Genomic DNA, 20,269 nt, shown 5'->3' on the forward strand with positions numbered 1-20,269 from the left:
AGCAAAAGCAGGCGATATGCTGCTCTTTCTTCCCAGTAACATCAAGTTCTTTTAGTTAACTCACAAGATAGTCTAAGATTATTAGTAAGAAATCTTTAGCAGACACAAAAGATGAAAGATGAAACTGCAGCAAGAGAGCATGGCAAATCCAAAAGATCTATTAGTGCATAAATCTACTGGAAAAAAAACAACAACAACAACAAAAGAGATAGAATTAACAAGCTACAGTAAAAGTTATGTCTTTAAAGCAGTAGATTATAACAGGGTGGGAAATGTTTAATATGTGTCCTCCTGAAAAGCAGTTACCATCTTTTAAGTTAAAAAAAAAACAGCTGGTATATTTTCACAGCATCTAGATTTATTTATGGTATAAAGCCATAGAATTGTAATATTATTACTCCTTTCCCACCCTGGCAGAGAATAAACATGAATTCAGAAGCACAGTGGAGTGAAAACAAAGAAGAGGAGAGAGAAAAGGCAGCAGAGAAAGACAGAAAAGGTGAATATAGAGCTACAGAAGTGTTTATTGAGCATGCTACAGAGGTAAGCAGAGTACACACAAAATGAAATTAAACAACCATCAAACCTCCCAACTTTGTTAGAAAATTAATTTTTAATTGTGCCGCTTTCAAACTATACTGAATTTTACATTTCTAAAGATGTAAAAACTCAACTAATAGAAAATATACATGACCATTCTGTCTACATAGATAACAGAATCTATGAATCTTGAAACTAAGTACATCAATTTCAAAAAGTATTGGTCATTTAAACAGAATCAACAATTCAGATTGACAAGAACTGTTCAAATTAATTTGACCTGTAGATTCTGAGCCATGTTTTTATTAAAGTCAGATCTATTCCTAAATACAAAATATTTTGAAGATTTATTAAAACTGAATATTACAATGCAAGGTAAATTAAGACTAAAGGCACATAAACTTTGGTCCCACCTGGTTGTCAGTTTTAGAAAACTGCCACAAAATTAATCTTCCTGCATATTTTCGCAGTACACTTTCTTTATCTTTGAAAAATACATGCACCAGTTCCTGAACTAGCTAGACCAGTCTGCACATGCTCAGAAATCCACAACCATATTCCAAATCTTAATTACAAACTAAGGATGGCAATATATATTTAAATGCACGTAAGTCATGTCAACTTCAAAAACATCTACGAAAAATATTCAGCCACAAACAAGACATTACTTAGTGCTGACATTTATATGATACGTCCCACAAGAGTGTGTACAAAAAGGTTAAGATTCCACAATGCTTTCCACATAGGGCTCAAACTTACAGAAATCACTTTGTTGTCTTAAGAAATTAATACTCTGCATCTTGTTAATTTTAACTAATGCCTACATTCATAACTGAATCTAGACCAGAATTGTGAGATACAAAAGGCCAATGTTGTTTTTAAAGCAATAAAGCCTAAGGTAGTAAAAACTAAAAATGCTGCTTTATTCTTTCAATATCATGTATCTTATTTGATTAAATACAAAAAAAGGTGAAAGCCAGTAATTCAAAATAAGTTCCAAGCAGGAGAAACAAAAACTTAACCTTTTTACACACCCCTGCCTAAACATATTTTAATTCCCATATAACAGTGTGCCCTAAACAACCAATTCCTTTTTTCTAGTAAATGCACAATAGCAACACTAGTTTTCCTTTTTAAGGCACGTATGTCAACTAAGTTGAAAGGAAGAAAAAAAAAAAAGCAAAATTAAACTGAAATTTTAAACAGACAAAAATGGCTTCCCTATAGAACAGATGAAATATAGCAGTTAACAACTCTGCCTTTACATATGCCATTTCATTTTATAACCAAGGAATGATAACAGCATGGAAAAAAAAAAAAAAAACCCAAAAAAACAAAAGCAAAAAAAATCAAACTCTGGTCCCCACTTTTCTGAACAGTCAATAGGTGATGACACTGAACAATGTGATTCACCCCCAATCTTCATCTTCCCCTTTTTAAATTGTTGACTTGGAAAAAGACACTCTCAGATGATGATTTTCTCCAAGGTTATAATTATGAAGATCAATCAAGGCCTGAATAGCTTCTTCCACTGTTGCCATCTGAAGAAGAGCCATTTTGTGATCTCTTCTGAAACAAAATTATAAAATCAGATACTTCATACAAATAAGAAATGGCTTATTAAATACTTGAATTTTGGCCATTTCAGAATCAAAAATTTCTACAAACAACAAGAATAAAAACTACTTAAAGAAAACTTTTATCAGGTCACTAATTTAAAGATAAGGAAGCTTGCTTACTGAAAAAACTTAAATGCTTTCACAGTGCCCCCAGTGTTAGCGAACAGTGTTCGTAGATCCTCTTCTGCTACTGATGGACTAGGAAAATTGAATGGGAAGAAAAAGTGAAGATTAATAATAAATTTCACATTTTATCAAAATAGAATGTATCTCCTTAATACACTCTAGCTTATATACTTACGGGATATTAGATAGGTGAAGAGTGGCAGAAGGAGGAAAAATGTTTTGAAAATTTTTGGATCCAGGTTTCTTAAAACGATGCAATGGGGAATTTCCAAAATCTTTTGTTAGCCCTTGATCATCAAGTCCCTCTCGAGGTAGTTGTACAGTCTGATGTTTCGACAGAGTAACACGAATAATTTTTCCATACATTTTCTGTCCATTAAGATGATTCATGGCTATAAAAAGAAAGTATGTCTATTAACAAACAATATCAAAGCTCAAAACAAAAATAATTCTTTTAAAGTAACAGCTTAAAAATTTGAATTTTCTTATGATTTTAAAATAAATCACCAATTTACCATAGCCATTGGTGACAAGACTTAAGTACATTTTCATTTGTACTAGACATGGCATTCTGGCAAAAAAGCCAGCTACTTTCATAGAATGAAAATCCGGATTATGAATATCTATCTTCCTCAACAATCCTGCTGACAAATCATATAGTGAGCTACACAAGAAACTTAATAATCATCCCTAGCTCTTTTTCTCCCTTCTGTTACATATCCTAATTGCTAAATACTGTGATAGCCTTCCTGCTAATTATCTCTCAAATTCATGTTCTATTTCTCTACTTTTCACTGCCATTATTTTTTATCTGGATACCTCAGTCTCATCGTTTGTCTTCCTGTTGGATTTTTTTTTTTTCCAATCCATTTTCTATATAGCAGCTTGATGACCTTCGTAAATTACAAATCTGATCATGTCAACACATGCTTAAAACTCTTCAGGACAAAGTTGAAACTCATTCTTTAATATGGCTTATACCTTTCCCAGTCTGTACAGGTTGAGTATCCTTAATGCAGAAATCTGAAATCTGAAATGTTCCAAAATCCAAAACTGAATGCCAACAAGTTGCTCAAGGGGAAATGATCACTGCAGCATTTCAGATTTGGGAAGTTCAATTGGTATAATGCAAATATTCCAAAATTCAAACCTTTGCCTCTACCCCAGAACATAGTGCAGTGTGTGAACAAAGAACATTACATAACTATTTCTTGACATAGCTGCTGGATCATTTTTAAACTAAATGAACTGGTCTGATGCTAGAAACAGTTACATGTTTTATTCACCAGTCAAAATAACTAAAAAAGACCATTTCTAGTATGTCATGCCCTTTGGTTAAACTGAAGGTCTAAATGACTATAATCAACTAGAAAAAAACATTAAAGTATAACAGTAGATGCCAGGCGTGTTGACTCACGCCTGTAATCCCAGCACTTTGGGAGGCCCAGGTGGGCGGATCACGAGGTCTAGGAGCTCAAGACCAGCCTGGCCAATATGGTGACACCCCGTCTCTACTAAAAATACAAAAATTAGCCAGGCGTGGTGGCTCGTGCCTGTAGTCCCAGCTACTCAGGAGGCTGAGGCAGAAGAATCACTTGAATTCAGGAGGTGGAGGTTACAGTGAGCTGAGATGGTGCCACTGCACTCCAGCCTGGGTGACAGAGCAAGACTCCGTCTCAAAACAAAAACAAAAACAAAAAACAAATAAAAAACAGCAGAGAGATAAAGACAATGTGGAAGATCAGGAAACTGAGAAGAGAACATCCACTTTCAAAGAGTTTCTAATATAAACAGTATGCTACAGTATACATTTTGACACAGAAGACACAAAGAACTGGTTAAATCCACGAATATCATCATACTCACATGTATAAATAAACCAATTAAACATAAAACAGACCTGAAAAGGATAATGCTGTCAAAAAATGAGGTACCATTCAGAAAAGTAAATTATTTTACCTATAACTTGCTTAAATTTTTCTTATTGTGATAACCACCAGCCACTGAACTTACTTCTCTAATTTGTTTAAAAAAAGGGGGGGGGCACTATTCCTGATTGTCACTCCAGTGTTATATATTTTAAGTTTTCTCAGATTTTCCGCCAAGGCTAACAGAAAAAAAAAAAAACAAAACAATCTTCTCACAAGCCTGAATGTTCTCATTTGTTTCTCGCACTGCATTTCACATACTTAATTTCATATACTTACAAATTTACACTTATACCTGTAAAACCAATTATCTACAGTGACAGTACATAAAATCCTTTTACAATAAAACCCACTGAATTATAAAATTTTAAAGTTCTGTAACTGTTTTAAGTGAATAAACTTTTGTTTAGATAAAGTGCTACTACCTCAGACAAAATGTGTTATTAAGTATGGGTTTGAGAAATAAAGTGATATAAATAAGTAGACTTAAGGTTGTCAGAAAAAAAGCTGTCTAAATAAAAAGACAGCACAAACAGCTGAGCTTTGAGATAATGGAGGGAAGGAATAAGAAAATAAAAAGTCCCAGGCATAGTAACTGTATACAGAACAGATGAGTGATAGAGGAATGAGATTAGAATAAAGCAAAATAACCAAACAGCTACCTCAGAAGGTAGCCAGGTAATGAGAGTTCTAGCCAGCTGATTGCTGACAATAGGATCTGAAGTGATCTAAAGGGGAAGGGGGAGGATAATTAGAGTACCAAAGTTTTTAAGTAAAAAAGAAAACAAAAGCTTTGTCAAAAACTGAAAGTACACAATGAGTAAACAGAGCAGAAGGAAACTATCTGAATTACTAATTTTAAATAAATAAAATTTTAAACAATGTAAATCTTACACTTTGAAGTCTCCTATTCCAAGAAATATGACATAAATGGAAAAGGCAATAATAAAGAAGGAAAGAGTCAGTGTTTCACAATTGAAATGGCATTTTTGGTTGAATGTAATTTTTTTACCTTTCCCTTAATCGATCTATGAAGAAGATATTAACGAATAATTAAAAATTTAAAAGACCTCAAGAAATTTACAGATATAGGTGGCATTTATATGATGTGGAAACTGGAGCTTTTGCAATGGTTCTCCCCTTTATAATTAAAAAAATTTGTGTTACCACTCTCATGTTTTAATCAATCTTTAGATGTTTGTCCATTTCTTTAGTCTTTTCAAAGAACCCAACTTGTGGCATGTTTTTTTCTCTCAACTGTCTTTTATACCACTGATTTCTAGTCTTATCTTTAATATCTCCTTTCCTGGGGGTAACACTGTTATTCTTAAAGTTAAAACTTCCCGTCAAGACATCTCTTTCACTGTACCACATATATCTAATTTATATGTATATAGTACTTTATCGCTTAATTTTAAGTATTTTTATATTCCCATTAAAATAACTTCCGTCTGGGCAACATAGTGAGAATTCATCTCTACAAAAAATAATAATAAAAAAAAATTAGCCGGGCAAGTGATGCATGCTTGTAGTCCTAGCTACTTGGGAGGCTTAAGTACAAGGATTGCTTGAGCCTGGGAGGTCGAGGCTGCAGTGAGCCACAATACCACTGCACTCCAGCCTGGGGGACAGAGCAAGACCTGTCTCAAAAAACAAAACAATACAAAACAAAAAAACAAACTTTTGACTCATGCAATACTGAGACTTATTTTTACATCTCTGGACACAGATTTTAAATGCATCTTTTTGTTATTAATTCTAACTTAATTGTGCAATAGTCAGAGAATGAGGTCTGTATGATACTCTTTGAAATTAGATGAAGCTTGCTTTATGGTTTAGTATGTGGCTGATTTTTCAAAAATGTTCCATATGTGTTTAAAAACTGTATTGGATGTGTAACTGTTAGACACATAATTCTGTTAAGGTAATTGTATCATTTGTATCTTTGTTGATTTTGTCTTTTTTGGGTCAGTCTGACATGTAATTCAGAAAGGTGAACTGAAATCTACCACTATAATAGATTTGCTCAAGTCGACCTGTAGTTCTATCCACTTACTATGTATTTTGAAGCTATTTCACTAGGCACACATATACACAAACTGTTATATCTTCCCAGTGAACTAAATCCTTTATCAATTCTCGGTCTTAAGTTAATAAAGGTATTTAAGTTTTGTTTTGCTTACTATCTGCCCAGTATATTAGTATCTCTTCACATCCTTTTCTTTTCAATCTTTCCATCCTTCTGCTTTACATGTCTCTTGTAACAGGTAGCTTTTTAAATACTAAGTTTGACAATCTTTTTAGTTGACAAATTTATTCCTTTACATTTTTCACTATTACTGATGCATCAGAATTTGATTCTACCATAATTTTTAATTTTTCCCCATATAAATTTGCTGTCTCCCTCTCCTTCCCTTGTTTTGTTTTGGAGGGTAAGATCTCTCTTTTATGAAAACAGCAATGCCCCCAAAGTGTGGCAATTACTCATTACTCATAACAGTGGAAGTGAAAACCAATATACACAAAAATTGTTCAAATATCGTAACAGCAGAATGATTTCCACTCACTTTACAGAACATTCTGATATAATTTTGTAAAGTAAAGGCTTATTATAAATAAGAACTAAGTTTACTTCTGAGATGGTAGCTATATATTAAAAGCAGGCATTTATAGTTCAATAGTTCTTGAAAACATGAACTAGAGAAACTAAATTATTTTACTATGAATAAACTACTAGTTGGCATTTTGTTAGAATTTATTTTAATCTTGGAGATCAATATACTACTTTTAAAGATGAGAATTTACAAATTATTCAGTAATACTCTAAGAAATATTACCCAATAATACTCTAAGAAAAATTCTAAGAGTATTAATATTTGAAAACACCTTAATGTTTACAAATTTTAAAACTCTGGTCTGAAACAATTTAACATGGCCTGTAAGATTTACAGTTCCATTCACATTTAAACATTTCTGAGTATCTCTCTCAATTTTCCTTGCCACTTATTTTTCCCATGTTACCTCTTAAGCATAAAGACATCTGCCTATAATACAAAGCAATGAATACTCACAAATAGAGTCCCCTTGAAAACCAAAAAGAATAAGAATAGAGTTCAGAAACAAAAAAATGTTTTGGCCTCATTTATTTGTTCTCAATAGTACACCACAGAGTTTTGTGTGGGTGTGGGGGTGTGTGTTTGTGGGTGTGTTTTAAAGGAAGTGATGGTGTCAGTACATATTTTTATGGTCACATAGTTCACGAAAGCAAAAATCTACCTAGCAGCAATGAGAAATGAATTATTTACCACTATATATAGTCCAAAAATTATAAGCCTTCCTAGCAAGTCAAAACTTTAATGACAATAAATGATTTACAAATTTAAGTTCTATTAACTCAATTGTGTCCTCCCAAAATTTGTATGTTGAAGTCCTAACCCCCAATGTAATGGTACTTAAAAACAGGGCCTTTAAGGAGGTAATTCAGGTAAATGTGGTCATTAAGAGTAGAGCCCTGATTCAACAGGACTAGTATCCTTATAAGGGGAAGAGACTCTTAACACGCCTGCACAGTGGAAAGGCCACATGAGGACACATGGGGAAGATGGTTGGCTGCAAGTCAAGAGACACCTCACCAGAAACAATCTGCTAGCAGTTTCATCTGGGACTTCTAGACCCCAAAGTTTTATTTCTGAAAACTTTGAGGAAATAAATTTTCGTTGTTTCATCTACTCAGTCCATGGTATTTTGGTCATGGCAGCCCAAGTAGACTACAAGTATGGCAAAAAATTAAAGTATTACTTAAAACACTCTTTACATAAAACAAAAACTATCTAGAAGATCTGAGGTAACTCTACCACAGGTAATTATCAACCATAAAGACTCTGCATCCTTTATTTAAATGACACACAATGCCACCCATACCTCAAACAATTAGGGGAAAAAATGACATATTTGAGAACACTCTGATTATGAAGTACTGCCAAGTGCTACTTACAACATGTATGAAAGCAACAGCAATTACTATTCCAACCAGAGTACAGAAGTGCACACAGAGGAAAATATATACTAAGGATCATGACATAATCAGCACTTTCATACCTCTGTAAGACACATACCACCATTTTAAAAATGGAGAGCCAGGGCCGGGCGCGGTGGCTCAAGCCTATAATCCCAGCACTTTGGGAGGCCGAGACAGGCGGATCACGAGGTCAGGAGATCGAGACCATCCTGGCTAACACGGTGAAACCCCATCTCTACTAAAAAAAAAAATTACAAAAAACTAGCCGGGCGAGGTGGCGGGCGCCTGTAGTCCCAGCTACACGGGAGGCTGAGGCAGGAGAATGGCGTAAACCCGGGAGGCGGAGCTTGCAGTGAGCTGAGATCCGGCCACTGCACTCCAGCCCGGGCGACAGAGCGAGACTCCGTCTCAAAAAAAAAAAAAAAGGAGAGCCAGATGGATAGTTTTATACCTCATCTGAGTTGCTAAGAGTATTGCCAAGAAACACTAAAATTCAAACCTATTATGTGTTTGAAATTCAAAATTTTCTATGTGATGCCAAAGGCCAAAATTGGTCTAGCGTAACAAGTTGTTCATCTGAGTCTCAGAGGGATATAAAAGCAAAAATACACTCGTCCTAACATCAAAAATGGCAAATTTACAAATTAACAATGTGAATACAATTAGTCTGAGGCACCATTATCCCTGAATCTCAATGAACAGAGCTGTAAGAACATCCTGGCATTTACAGTCAATCACTGGTGTGAATGTGCAGGTGTGTTCTAGATTTATGTATTCGACTATGTATGAAGTCAAATGACATAAGTTTAATTAAAATAATCAATTACTTATTTAAGTAATGATATAAAGCGTAACTTGACTAAACTACCTTTTTAGATTCCCAAAGTGATGAACAACAGTGTTTTTAGCACAGCTTTTCATTTTGTAAACCTGGTATCGCAAGACTTTACAAGAATTAAAATAACACGGCATTAAGGAGGATTCTATGGGCTATATGAACAGTTAGCTTCTATTAACAAGGAGTAGCTAGAATAAAAATCACTATGAATCTTCAAAATAAATAATTCTCATGTGAAACTATTATTACAATTTTGAAGCTAAAATCTTTTCCTATTATGAGTGCATTTGAAAAACAGGAGGAGGAAAGCAGAAAAATACAAATATGTTCACCACATACAACTATTCACATTAAAATGACATTTTGAGCCCTGGCCATTAAAATAAATAATTTCTTACTGATGTAAAGGAGTTTATTTTTATTCACAGATTCACATTATGCATTTGAAAGCAGAAGTGAAGATGTACAGATGAAACATAGTTTAATCTTACCAAGTTGTGACTGGTTTCCATCAGCCATCTGTATTAGAGCGCTGTCTTTCTTATTGTACAAAATCTTCACACGCTGCACATCTCCATAAACACCTTTTTTGGAGCCACAGAGAGGTAATCCAAAAATGGAATTAATTTTATGTGAAAGTCACCTAAAGATTATCTTTCTGACATATCAATGAAACATTCAGACATCAACATGATCACTCATTCAATCTCATCATTCTCACAAATGAATAAAGAAGATCAAGATTTTGAACAGTGAATTTTGAAAAGAATAATTTTTGATAAACCCTCAAAGCTATGTGAATGATATTAAATTAAAGACCATGCAAAATAAATTAGCATGCATTAAAACAAATTTTGTGTCTATGGAGAGTTTTAAATAGCAAAGAAAAATAGCAAAAGATTTACTATTCAACTTTAAGCCAAAGTGCTAGCTACAAATAAGAATTAAGGTGAAACAAAAATCAAATCAATAATAAAAGTATAGTGCTAACAATAACATACCGAAGAGGGTAAACAGACTTTGGGGCGTAACCATCTTTAGAAGGAGAGAAGAGCAAGCAGCGTAAGACAAGAAGAGAGAAGAGTCGAGGAAGAGCGGAGATGAACAGATCATCCATAACGAAGGGTGGTTCCCGCAGAATGGTGAGGTGGTCATGGATCATGGTTCAAGGCGGTTAATTGGGGCAAGTTGGTCCGAGGAACATTTGTTCAAGCACAGAAGCATGAACATAGGGAATGGAGACAGGGAATGAAGACAAGGACAAGGAAAATAAAGGATAAGACAGGGAAGGGAATGGGCATTTGGGAAAAGACAAGGAAAGGGAAGGTGAACACACAGGGAAAAGGATGAAATGGGGAAGGGAAACAGCAATGCAGAAGAAAAAAATAAGGAATTGGGGAACAAAAACAAAATAAAATATAGGTCAGTACATAGGAAATGCAGGAATTTGGTCAGAAAATGGTTGGTTTATGTACTGTACAAGAAAAACTGAGTAAAATGTAGTCATCCAAGACAAATATGGGTAAAGTACATCTATATCAAAGAGTAAATTACAGCATTTCATCTCAACATAGGGAAGGAAAGCATGCATAGGAATTTTTAACTTTGAACTTTAACTGCATAAGCATGGCTGGTTATGAAATGCAGGCAAAAGTCTTAAAACAAAAACAAAGGCACTCTGATTCAAACATTTTAGCATGCAGAACTGTGAATGATAATAGTATTAAATGGATAAAATAAGCTAATGTTCATATTAACAGAGGCCAATTAAAAATGAAACAAATTCAAATTAGACATCATAAACTGATACACTGAGCTTCCCACATTTCATACCAGCTTTCATAGCATTCAAAATAAAATATACCAGACATAAAATGTACAACTAAAGAAAATAACTTAGCAATAAATTTTATTTAACTGGGTGAGGTGGGTGGGGTGGGTCGGGGGTCAGGAAGGAAGGGGTGGGGGAATAAAGTTAAAAAATATTTTTAGAAGACAATGACTAATAACTGCAAAGAAAAAATTACTAAGAAAGACTGGAAGAGTGCCTCGTCAAGATCTTTGGAAGAACCTTTAAAGAAAAATGTATTAGAGTAGTTCACATAAAATAAGATTTAAAAAAAATGCAATGACATATAAGCATGAAATGAACAAGCAAATAATTAGAAAAGGCAAAGAGCAAAATTGTTTTACAGTTAAATTTGCAAATTAGATCACATTTGCCTTTGAGAACAACAAAATGATAAGCCAAACTACAGTACTTCACCATATTTTTCTTAGGAAAAATAGGTTAGGTTAAAAAATATACAAATATAGATATAGATATAAAGAGACATGACTGTTTAAGGAAATAAAGTATTACCTAAACAATACATAGATTTTATTCAGAAGTAGAAACATACAGAAAATACTTTGACTAATGAATGTACATAAAAAGAAAGGCAAGTGCAAAATGAAATAAACATGAAAAACTTTCACGAATGAAATGGAGTTAAAGAATAAACATTAGAGATTATTTTACTAACCTCTTCATTTAAATTGCTAACCAACAGGACTGTATTGCCACCAGCTGAGACTCCAGGCATACCCACTCGGCCAGCAGCAGCTGCAGCAGCTGCTGCAGCAGCATTTGGAATAGCCAAAGGACTCAGAGCTCCTGGAACAGCTGCAACAGGAAGCCCTAATTTTAAAATAAAGCATATTTTACGAAACACACACAAGTCGTTTACAAAAACCAATTTAAGCACGATGGCTGCATGGCTTACGGCTGACCATTCCAAATGGTTCCTGAAAGTTAATTTTTATAGTGTTTAGAAAAATTGTTTGCTGATGTGTAGTAGAGAAAAATAATCGATTTCAACAAAACCATTAATTGAACTAAAGTACATACCTGTATTATGTTAAAATATCAAATATATAATACTCTATTTCCTCTGGAAAAGCAAACAAAGCATGAAGAATATAATTCCAAGTCACAGGCTTGGAAAATTCACTTCCATGATTTACAGTAATAAGCCAAATGTAAAAAAGTATCACTTTCGACATACATAATGGTAATTCACTATTTTCTGCAAGTGCTATCTTCTTCATAAACTCACACTTGAAATCAGACAAATAATTACAGCTTAAGAAACAAAGATAGTAGTGTTTCAGCTCCTAGAGACAAATCACTCTGAACATCATTATTTAATTCATGCAAATAAAGAAAATCTTAGCAAAATGTGCTTGCCTTCTTAATTATACACTCAAGTAATTATAATACAGGTTTCTTCAAAACAACACTCTCCCAGTTCAAAGAACAAGAAACCATCACTATAACACAGATTTTGTTTCAGTATTTTCCTATCCTTTCCCAATCTATGTTATCATTTCCTTATTTTATTGTTCTAGTTTCCAGTCTTATTGCTGTCCTACTACCTTTAAGTCACCATCTCTTCAGTCATCTATTCTAGACAGAATTCCCTTTTGTGTTAGCACCCTTCATCTACTTTTCAATTACCAATCAGCTTGGAATACGTTCATCCCTTAAATTCTTACACACTAGCTTATTTCTCATAAATATTGGTTCACTAAACAAACGAATTGTTTGTTCTTTTTTACCTTCCCAACATAGAGGAACAAACACCCAAACTAAATGAATTTGATTTCATAACATACCTGGGTAGAACGGGCCTTTACCACTCTTGTTCCATAAGTTCACATTTTATTTCTTCTTTCTTTCCAGCTTTCTGGTGCATTTCATAAGAATCTGCTGTTACCTTTGGTTTTAGAGATCTTACTCTTTTAAAAGTCAAGTTTTTGATCTTTTTACTTTATAGACACTACTGTGACCTTTCATTGGCAGTCTGAAGTGCTCTTTAATATTCACAATCCTTAACCTAAATTTTTGATTTACGAAACTTTCCCCTCCATCTCTTTTTAATTCAGCCTTTATCTCTTCTGAGAACTCTGTCAGTGGCATATGTTTCTCATTTAATACTCTTGCTCTTGATGAGTTTCTTTTCACAGCTTTTTGTCTATACCCTTTTTTTTGGCTCTCCTTTTTTCTTACTTTGCTACCTTTTTTATGGCTTTACATTTTGTTTTGGAAGAATTTCCAACATATACAAAAGTAAAGAGACTATAATAATGCTAGCCATCACCCAGCTTTAACAATGATCAACTCATGGCCAATCTTGTTTCATCCCCTTTTATTCTTAAAGTAAATCTCAGAAATTAGAATCTAACTTTAAAATAAAAAATTCTCATGTTTAATACTTACTAATGCATAATAGTCTTCAGTGTGTCTTTGAATACACCAATGTGGATCTTTTCAATCAAATATTCTACTATATTACTAACTTCTCCATATTAAATACTATACCTCTCACTATCCACCCCGTAAGTTGTTCTCATTTAACATTCAATAGATATGTTCATTTGTTGTCAAGCATACATTCCTAATTCCCAGGCATGCATTCCTACACACAACAATTTTTTTTTCTTGCAGTCTTGAGAAGTGACCTCCCCACACTGTAATACTAATCATCAGTATTTTCAGATAGCTCTGACTGAATGTACAGAATATTAGACTAAAGTTGACAATACAATTATTTATTAGTAGCAGAAACTCCAGATGTAGTCATTATATTGTTGCATCATTCTCCTATTTTCCTGCCTTTAGTTAGCTACCTTTTAGGAAAAAATGGTAACTTAAAAATTCTATTAAATTCCATAGTCTTTATGAGATCCAACTGATGGCAAACAAACACAAAACCACCAACTTCAATATGGCATGCAGAAGTTGTTCAGTACCAAGCCTCAAATTCCCTTTTTAACAATACAAAGCCTGTTTTTTTTTTTAAAGTCCATCAAGGATATTTGGACTAGATCTTTACCACAATAAAAAAATTAAATCATTTTAATTTCTGGTTTCCCTTTTAATCCTAACAGGAAGAAGCAATTCTAAGGGCCCACTAAGCCAAAAAATCTTCACTGTGGAATTAAAATTAGTTACCAAAAAAATCTGCTCATCACTAGCATTTTCTCTGTACATCTCTTGACTCTTATAACCATCTACTGTTTATTAGAATACTCTATCTCCTACTTATTTAACTACAATTGTCTTAAACTTTGTATCCCAAAGTGAAAACGTTCTCAAATTTTTGGTCTCAGGCTCCCTTTATAGTCCTAAAAATTATAGAGGATCACAAGGAGTTTTTGTTAATTTGGGTTCTATTAATGGTTATCATTTCAGAAATTAAAACCAAGAACTTTTTTTTTTTTTTTTTTTTTTTTTGAGACGGAGTCTCGCTCTTGTCCCCCAGGCTGGAGTGTAATGGCAAGATTTTGGCTTACTGCAATCTCCACCTTCTGGCTTCAAGCGATTCTCCTGCCTCAGCCTCTCGAGTAGCTGAGATTACAGGCACCCGCCACCATGTCCGGCTAATTTTTGTATTTTTAGAAGAGATGGGGTTTCACCATGTTGGCCAGGCTGGTCTCGAACTCCTGACCTCAGGTGATCTGCCCGCCTCAGCCTCCCAAAGTACTGGGATTACAGGACTGAGCCAATGTGCCCGGACAAAACCACTAACTTTTTAAAGCACACAAACACACATACTATTAGCCTTCAGAGAGATGCCACTGTACGCTATTAAGAGAAAAAGTAAAAAAAGGCAAACTATATTTTAGTATTACCATGAAAAGTAATACTAAACTTTGTAGGCCCCCTATAAGGATCTCAGGAACTCTCACAAATCTCTGGACATTTGTAAAACGTTACCAAATATTCACATGCTTTGTATATATGGAGTGCTCAAAAATTACTAAGGAACTTAAAAGATAACATTTACTCACTTCAAATAAAAGAAAATGCTGTAATATATGACATATATTTTTTAAAAGAATGCTGAGTTAATTGACACTCCCAAACTTTATAGCTCTCAGTCATCTCCTACTCATTTTTCCCTCTTGAAATCTCAGGAAAAATTACAAATTCATAAAGTATATTTAAAAAATTATCAATCTATTTAAATTCAGTATTGATCTAAACATACTGGCCTAAGGTTAACACTTTATTTTCATGAAAAATCACTTCATATCTGAGATACAACCCTACCGTGCCACTATACATTTAAATAATCTAATGAAAATTACTTACCAAAAACATTTAAAGATGGTGAAAACCAGTCAAAAAGAATTTTAAATATTTAAGACATAATTGTTTCCAAAATACATTTTTTTTCTTGAAATCTGGGTTTTCCAGTAGAGATAACTTGGTGGTATGATATTGTTTAGAACATCAAGCCTTATCATGGAAAAACACTAATTGAGAATTAAAATAATTAGTTAATAATTAAAATAAATTTATAATGGTAATTGAGAATTAAAAGTCTAGGCTAAAGCTTCCCCACCCTTTATTTTTTGAGATAAGGTTCACTCTGTCACCCAAGCTAGAGTACAGTGGCATGATCATGGCTCACTGTAGTCTCTATCTTCTGGGCTCAGGCAATCCTCCCACCTCAGCCTCCTAAGTAGCTGGGACTACAGGCACATGCCACCAGGCCTGGCTAATTTTTTTTGTTTTTAGTAGAGACTGAGATCTCACTATGTTGCTCAGGCTGGTCTCAAACTGCTGGCCTCAAGCAATCCTCCCACCTTGATCTCTCAAAGTGCTGGGATTACAGGTGTGAGCCACAACACCCGGCCTAAAGCCCTTTTTAGTGTGACAGATCTGAAACATTTAAAAAAAAAAAAAAAAAAAGGGCTGAGAATGCTATATTTTACTAAATAATCTTGCACTTTAGTAAAAATAAGACTACCAATCTTCTAGTCAGAAAAATTTGGGCTCAAAATAGATGAATTTACCTCTTTCCAACTAAGGAGGTAATAAAAATCTTACCAAAAAGGGGAATGCAAGGTGTGAGGTCCCTACTGTCTGAATGCTAATTCAGTCTCCTCACTTGTCGATTTACTTCCACCATTCTGGGCCACCTTGTCAGGTGATCTATTATGTCCAATGATCCTTCCTTTTACACAGTTCATAGTATGGTATAGGAATGCTTTAATAGGTAAGAGGAGCCACCACCTGTCCTTAATCCCACTAGTATGTATTTCTCTTTCATTATTTCCTCCCCTAGGCTGATAACTTACGACTTAGGCTACCTTTACACAGTTCTAAATCACTGGAGTAGTCTAAGATTTTCCTGGACTTTTAAAGCCTCTGAAGATTCTCCAATTTCCCTCAATATACTTTTGTCTGAAAAATTACTTTGTCAATCAGGTATTTTTAGGTTTAATCTCAATGCTGTCTGCTGCAATAAAAATATAAAAACCTACAAAATATTTCATGATGCAATATTTATATCTTAATACATTCTAGAAAATAATTCTGTTCTGAACTCCCAGCTAAATGAGAGGACAATAAACTCACCGTGGGCCCTTTGAGAAAGTTATAGAAAGCATATTAAACATATTGTATACACCAGCTCTAACAGATTACTTTTAGCTACAGAAATTAAAATTTTAACTTTAATAATTTGCATCTTTAGCTAAGGCAGCAGATATGCAGGAAAAAACTGTTTTCACATACTGATAAGGAGGGATAAAAATACTCGATCTACTCTGAGGATTGTTATAAAGATAAAATAATGTAAAAGAGCTTCCTAAACGATCATGTGCTGAAGAAAAGAAGGTGCTGCAGGAATCTTCTTCATGTGAAATGGCCCTCATCAGATGGGTCACCCAGACACTGTGACTGACTCAGCAATCTCCTAAAATTCTCATGTTAGTTCTGACACTATTACTACTAACCTTTCCTCCACAGAAGCTGATGGATGCCCAGCCATGTATATGACAAGAGACCCTAAGTCCAGACAGAAGTGATACAAATTATGTATCTGTTCTCTTCCTTTCAGATATTACACTGAAACACACAGGTATCCCTAACCTTGCTCATTTCAACTGAAGAATTAAACTGGTTTTGTTAATTAAATCATTTAGAAATTGTATCTGTAATTTTTAGCTATTTTAAAAGGTTTAGATTTACAAACAAATTTAAGACATTACAACATTCTTATATAACCTGGAAACCCCAGATCCCCCATTATTAGCACCATACATTAGTATGGTATTGCAATTTATTAGTTGTTGCAATTAATCAACCAATATTGCTAAATTAACAAAAGTCCATTCTTTGTCAGATTTCTTCAATTTGCATCTAATGTACCCTTATTTTTGTTCCAGTATCTCCTATTACATCTAATCATCTTGTTTCCTTAGGTTCCCCTTACTTGTGAGAGTTTATGATTCTGAAAAATGTCAAATTTATCCCTCCATCTTCCATTCTAAAAGTTCCATCCAAAGTAATTTATGATTTTTTTTGGTCTTACTTCTTTTCCCTGTTCACAACATCTGGTAGTAATTAGTCTTGTGTACTACTGAACAGAAGAGCATTCGTGGTAGGACTCTAAAGCCCCTTCTTCTTTTTTTTTTTTTTTGAGATGGAGTTTCACTCTGTCGCCCAGGCTGGAGTGCAATGGCATGATCTCAGCTCACTGCAACCTCCACCTCCTGGGTTCGAGCGATTCTCCTGACTCAGCTTCCTGAGGAGCTAAGATTACAGGCGCCCACTAACACACCTGGCTAATTTTTGTATTTTTAGTAGAGATGGTTGTTTCACCATGTTGGCCAGGCTGGTTTTAAACTCCTCACCTCAAGTGACATGCCCGCCTCAGCCTCCCAAAGTGCTGGCATTACAGGCAAGAACCATCGCGCCTGGCAGCACCTTTTTTTTTTTTTTTTTTTTGAGACAGAGTCTCGCTCTGTCGCCCAGGCTGGAGCGCTGTGGCACGATCTCGGCTCACTATAAGCCCCACCTCCCAGGTTCATGCCATTCTCCTGACTCAGCCTCCCAAGTAGCTGGGACTACAGGCACCTGCAACCATGACTGGCTAATTCTAATTCTTAAAGTATAGTCAGCCCTCTGTATCTCTGGGTTCCGATTCAACCAACCTTGGATAAAAATATTTGGGGGGAAAACGATGGTGTACTGCACATGTATAGAAAGTTGTTCTTGTCCTTATTCCCTAAACAATATAGTATAACAACCATTTACATAGCATTTATATTGTACTGGGTAATACAAGTAATCTAAAGATGATTTAAAGTACATATAAGAGGTTGTGTATAGGTCATATGCAAACACTATACCGTTTTATACAAGGAACTTGAGCACCAGTGGATTTTAGTATCCAGGGGGTGTGTGGGGGCGGGGGTAGGCGGTGGGGAGTGGGACTGTGTGTGTCCTAGAACCAATCTTCCATGTATACCAAGGGGTCTGGAAGGCACATTTTACATTTTATTTCCTGATTTGAAAATAAAAATTTTACTTTTCATAAGCATGACACCTGCTATTCTTTCTTGAAACAATTCAATCCTCTTTCTCTTCCACCAACCTTCCTTTCGTTCTTATTTTGCCTTATGGAATCCATTCTCTTCTACCATTAACAGCTACACTTTTATTCTACCTGTTCCTCAGATTAACTTTTTAATTAAAAACTTACTTTTCTTCTAATGAAACTTCCACAATCCCCTCAAAAAGTCATTTTTGGTCTCCCTCAACTTTTCTCCAAAGGAAAGAGTAAGGATGCATCATGCATCACTCCACCTCACCGCCCAATGTTACTTTCAAACTGCTGTTCTACCACCATCAATAAGTTTGGTTTCCAATGCCAATGCCACCTAATCATACCACACTCTTTCCCATCAAAATAGCCACTGGATTACTGGAACATCTCCTCCCATTACATAAAGACTTCAGCATCTGGCTTTATTTCCTTCTTCTCCATTCCCTGCATCAACCTATGACTTTTCCAAGACTCTCGTCTCATGATTTCTTAAAAACATCTACTTTGATGGTTTTTACTACATCCATCCGTATTAGCAACTTCTTTTGCTACATCTTGATTTTTCTTTCCTCTGTCTCTTTTTGTAATGGTCATTCAACACTTATATCTCCTTTCCTAACTTCTTTCTTTTCTTCATCCTCCTATTCCCATACAACCACTAAACCCACTTTTGACCTTTATGGTGACCCCCTTTCTATTCTCCCTTGACTTGACTTTACCATAGAGCCTAAGCTTGGACCAACACTCTGCTCATCTGCTACTGTTTCTTTAATGTTACACAATTCCAGACTTAGATAAATCCAGTCTTATATTCTGTCTACGCTTTCATCTCGGCTTGACAAATATTAGAGTGAAAACACACAAACCCCACAAATGCTAATTCTAGAAATATTTTGTAATCCACTTTTAGCTGAATTTCCAGTCCATTCTTGAGAGTTTCCCCAAATCCAATAGAGTCTTAAGTCTACTTTCCTACTTTCAACTTGTTAAGCAAGTGTCTTATAATATTCAGATCAGAATTCAATCAAATTTTTCAACCAACTTCAAAATCCTCACTTCTTTCATCTGTTCTTCTTTCTCCCTTGCTTCATAAAGACATATAATGGTGACAGGAAAGAATAATGACTGTAACACTGATGATTTCGGTTCTGCTTCCAGCTCTGCATCTACTTTTTTTTTTTTTGGTGGAGATAGGGTCTTGCGAGGTTGCCCAGAATGGTCTCAAAATCTTGGCCTCAAGCAATTCTCCTGCCTCAGCCTTCCAAAGTGCTGGGATTGCAGGTGTGAGTTACTACGCCCAGCCAATGCACCTACATTTCTGTGTGAACTTGATAAAAAATCTCTTCTGGTTCTAACAATGGTCTTTAAAAATATATCTCTATATTTAAATCCCAACATGTACACTATACTCCTGATCTAATCCTTACAATCAATTCTAGGACTTAAACTAGCCTTAGAAACAAATACTAGTTAATAGGTAGCGAGCATTTATTATATGACAGGCACTGTACAAAGTTCTTTGCACATTAACACATTTAATCCTCACAACAGCCTTAAATGGAAGGTATTATTATCATTATGTCCAAACGTGGAAATGAGAGGACTCCAAGCCCATGTTTTAAATGATTATACATACTGCCTCACTGCAAACATTCCCTCCATTGGTTCCTGCTTTACTCCTGAACTACCATCCCATTTCTTCTTCTTTTCTATGGCACACTTCTTCAAAGAGTACAGTTACTTTCTCATCACATTTATATCCTTAATCCATTGTAATTTGATTTATACACTCTTGTGAATAATCTTATGTAACT

General features: G+C 34.8%; 1 protein-coding gene across 4 annotated transcripts in view; it reads right to left on the reverse strand.

Moving 5' to 3' along the window:
* Positions 1-594: 594 nt before the first annotated feature.
* PTBP2 (polypyrimidine tract binding protein 2) overlaps positions 595-20,269 on the reverse strand; it is a 92,739-nt gene continuing 73,064 nt past the window's right edge. The window contains exons 9-14 of one of the 4 annotated variants that reach the window (XM_007977870.3): positions 11,595-11,749; positions 10,071-10,104; positions 9,561-9,653; positions 2,461-2,677; positions 2,280-2,357; positions 595-2,109 (exon numbers count right to left, since the gene is read on the reverse strand). In XM_007977870.3, coding sequence (XP_007976061.1) covers positions 1,977-2,109; positions 2,280-2,357; positions 2,461-2,677; positions 9,561-9,653; positions 10,071-10,104; positions 11,595-11,749 — 710 coding nt within the window. In that variant the 3' untranslated portion in view covers positions 595-1,976. The remainder of the gene's footprint in view (positions 2,110-2,279; positions 2,358-2,460; positions 2,678-9,560; positions 9,654-10,070; positions 10,105-11,594; positions 11,750-20,269) is intronic. The other 3 variants (XM_007977873.3, XM_007977872.3, XM_007977871.3) reach the window with 3 other exon arrangements.

This window comes from Chlorocebus sabaeus, chromosome 20, assembly GCF_047675955.1.
Source record: "Chlorocebus sabaeus isolate Y175 chromosome 20, mChlSab1.0.hap1, whole genome shotgun sequence".
NCBI lineage: Eukaryota > Metazoa > Chordata > Mammalia > Primates > Cercopithecidae > Chlorocebus > Chlorocebus sabaeus.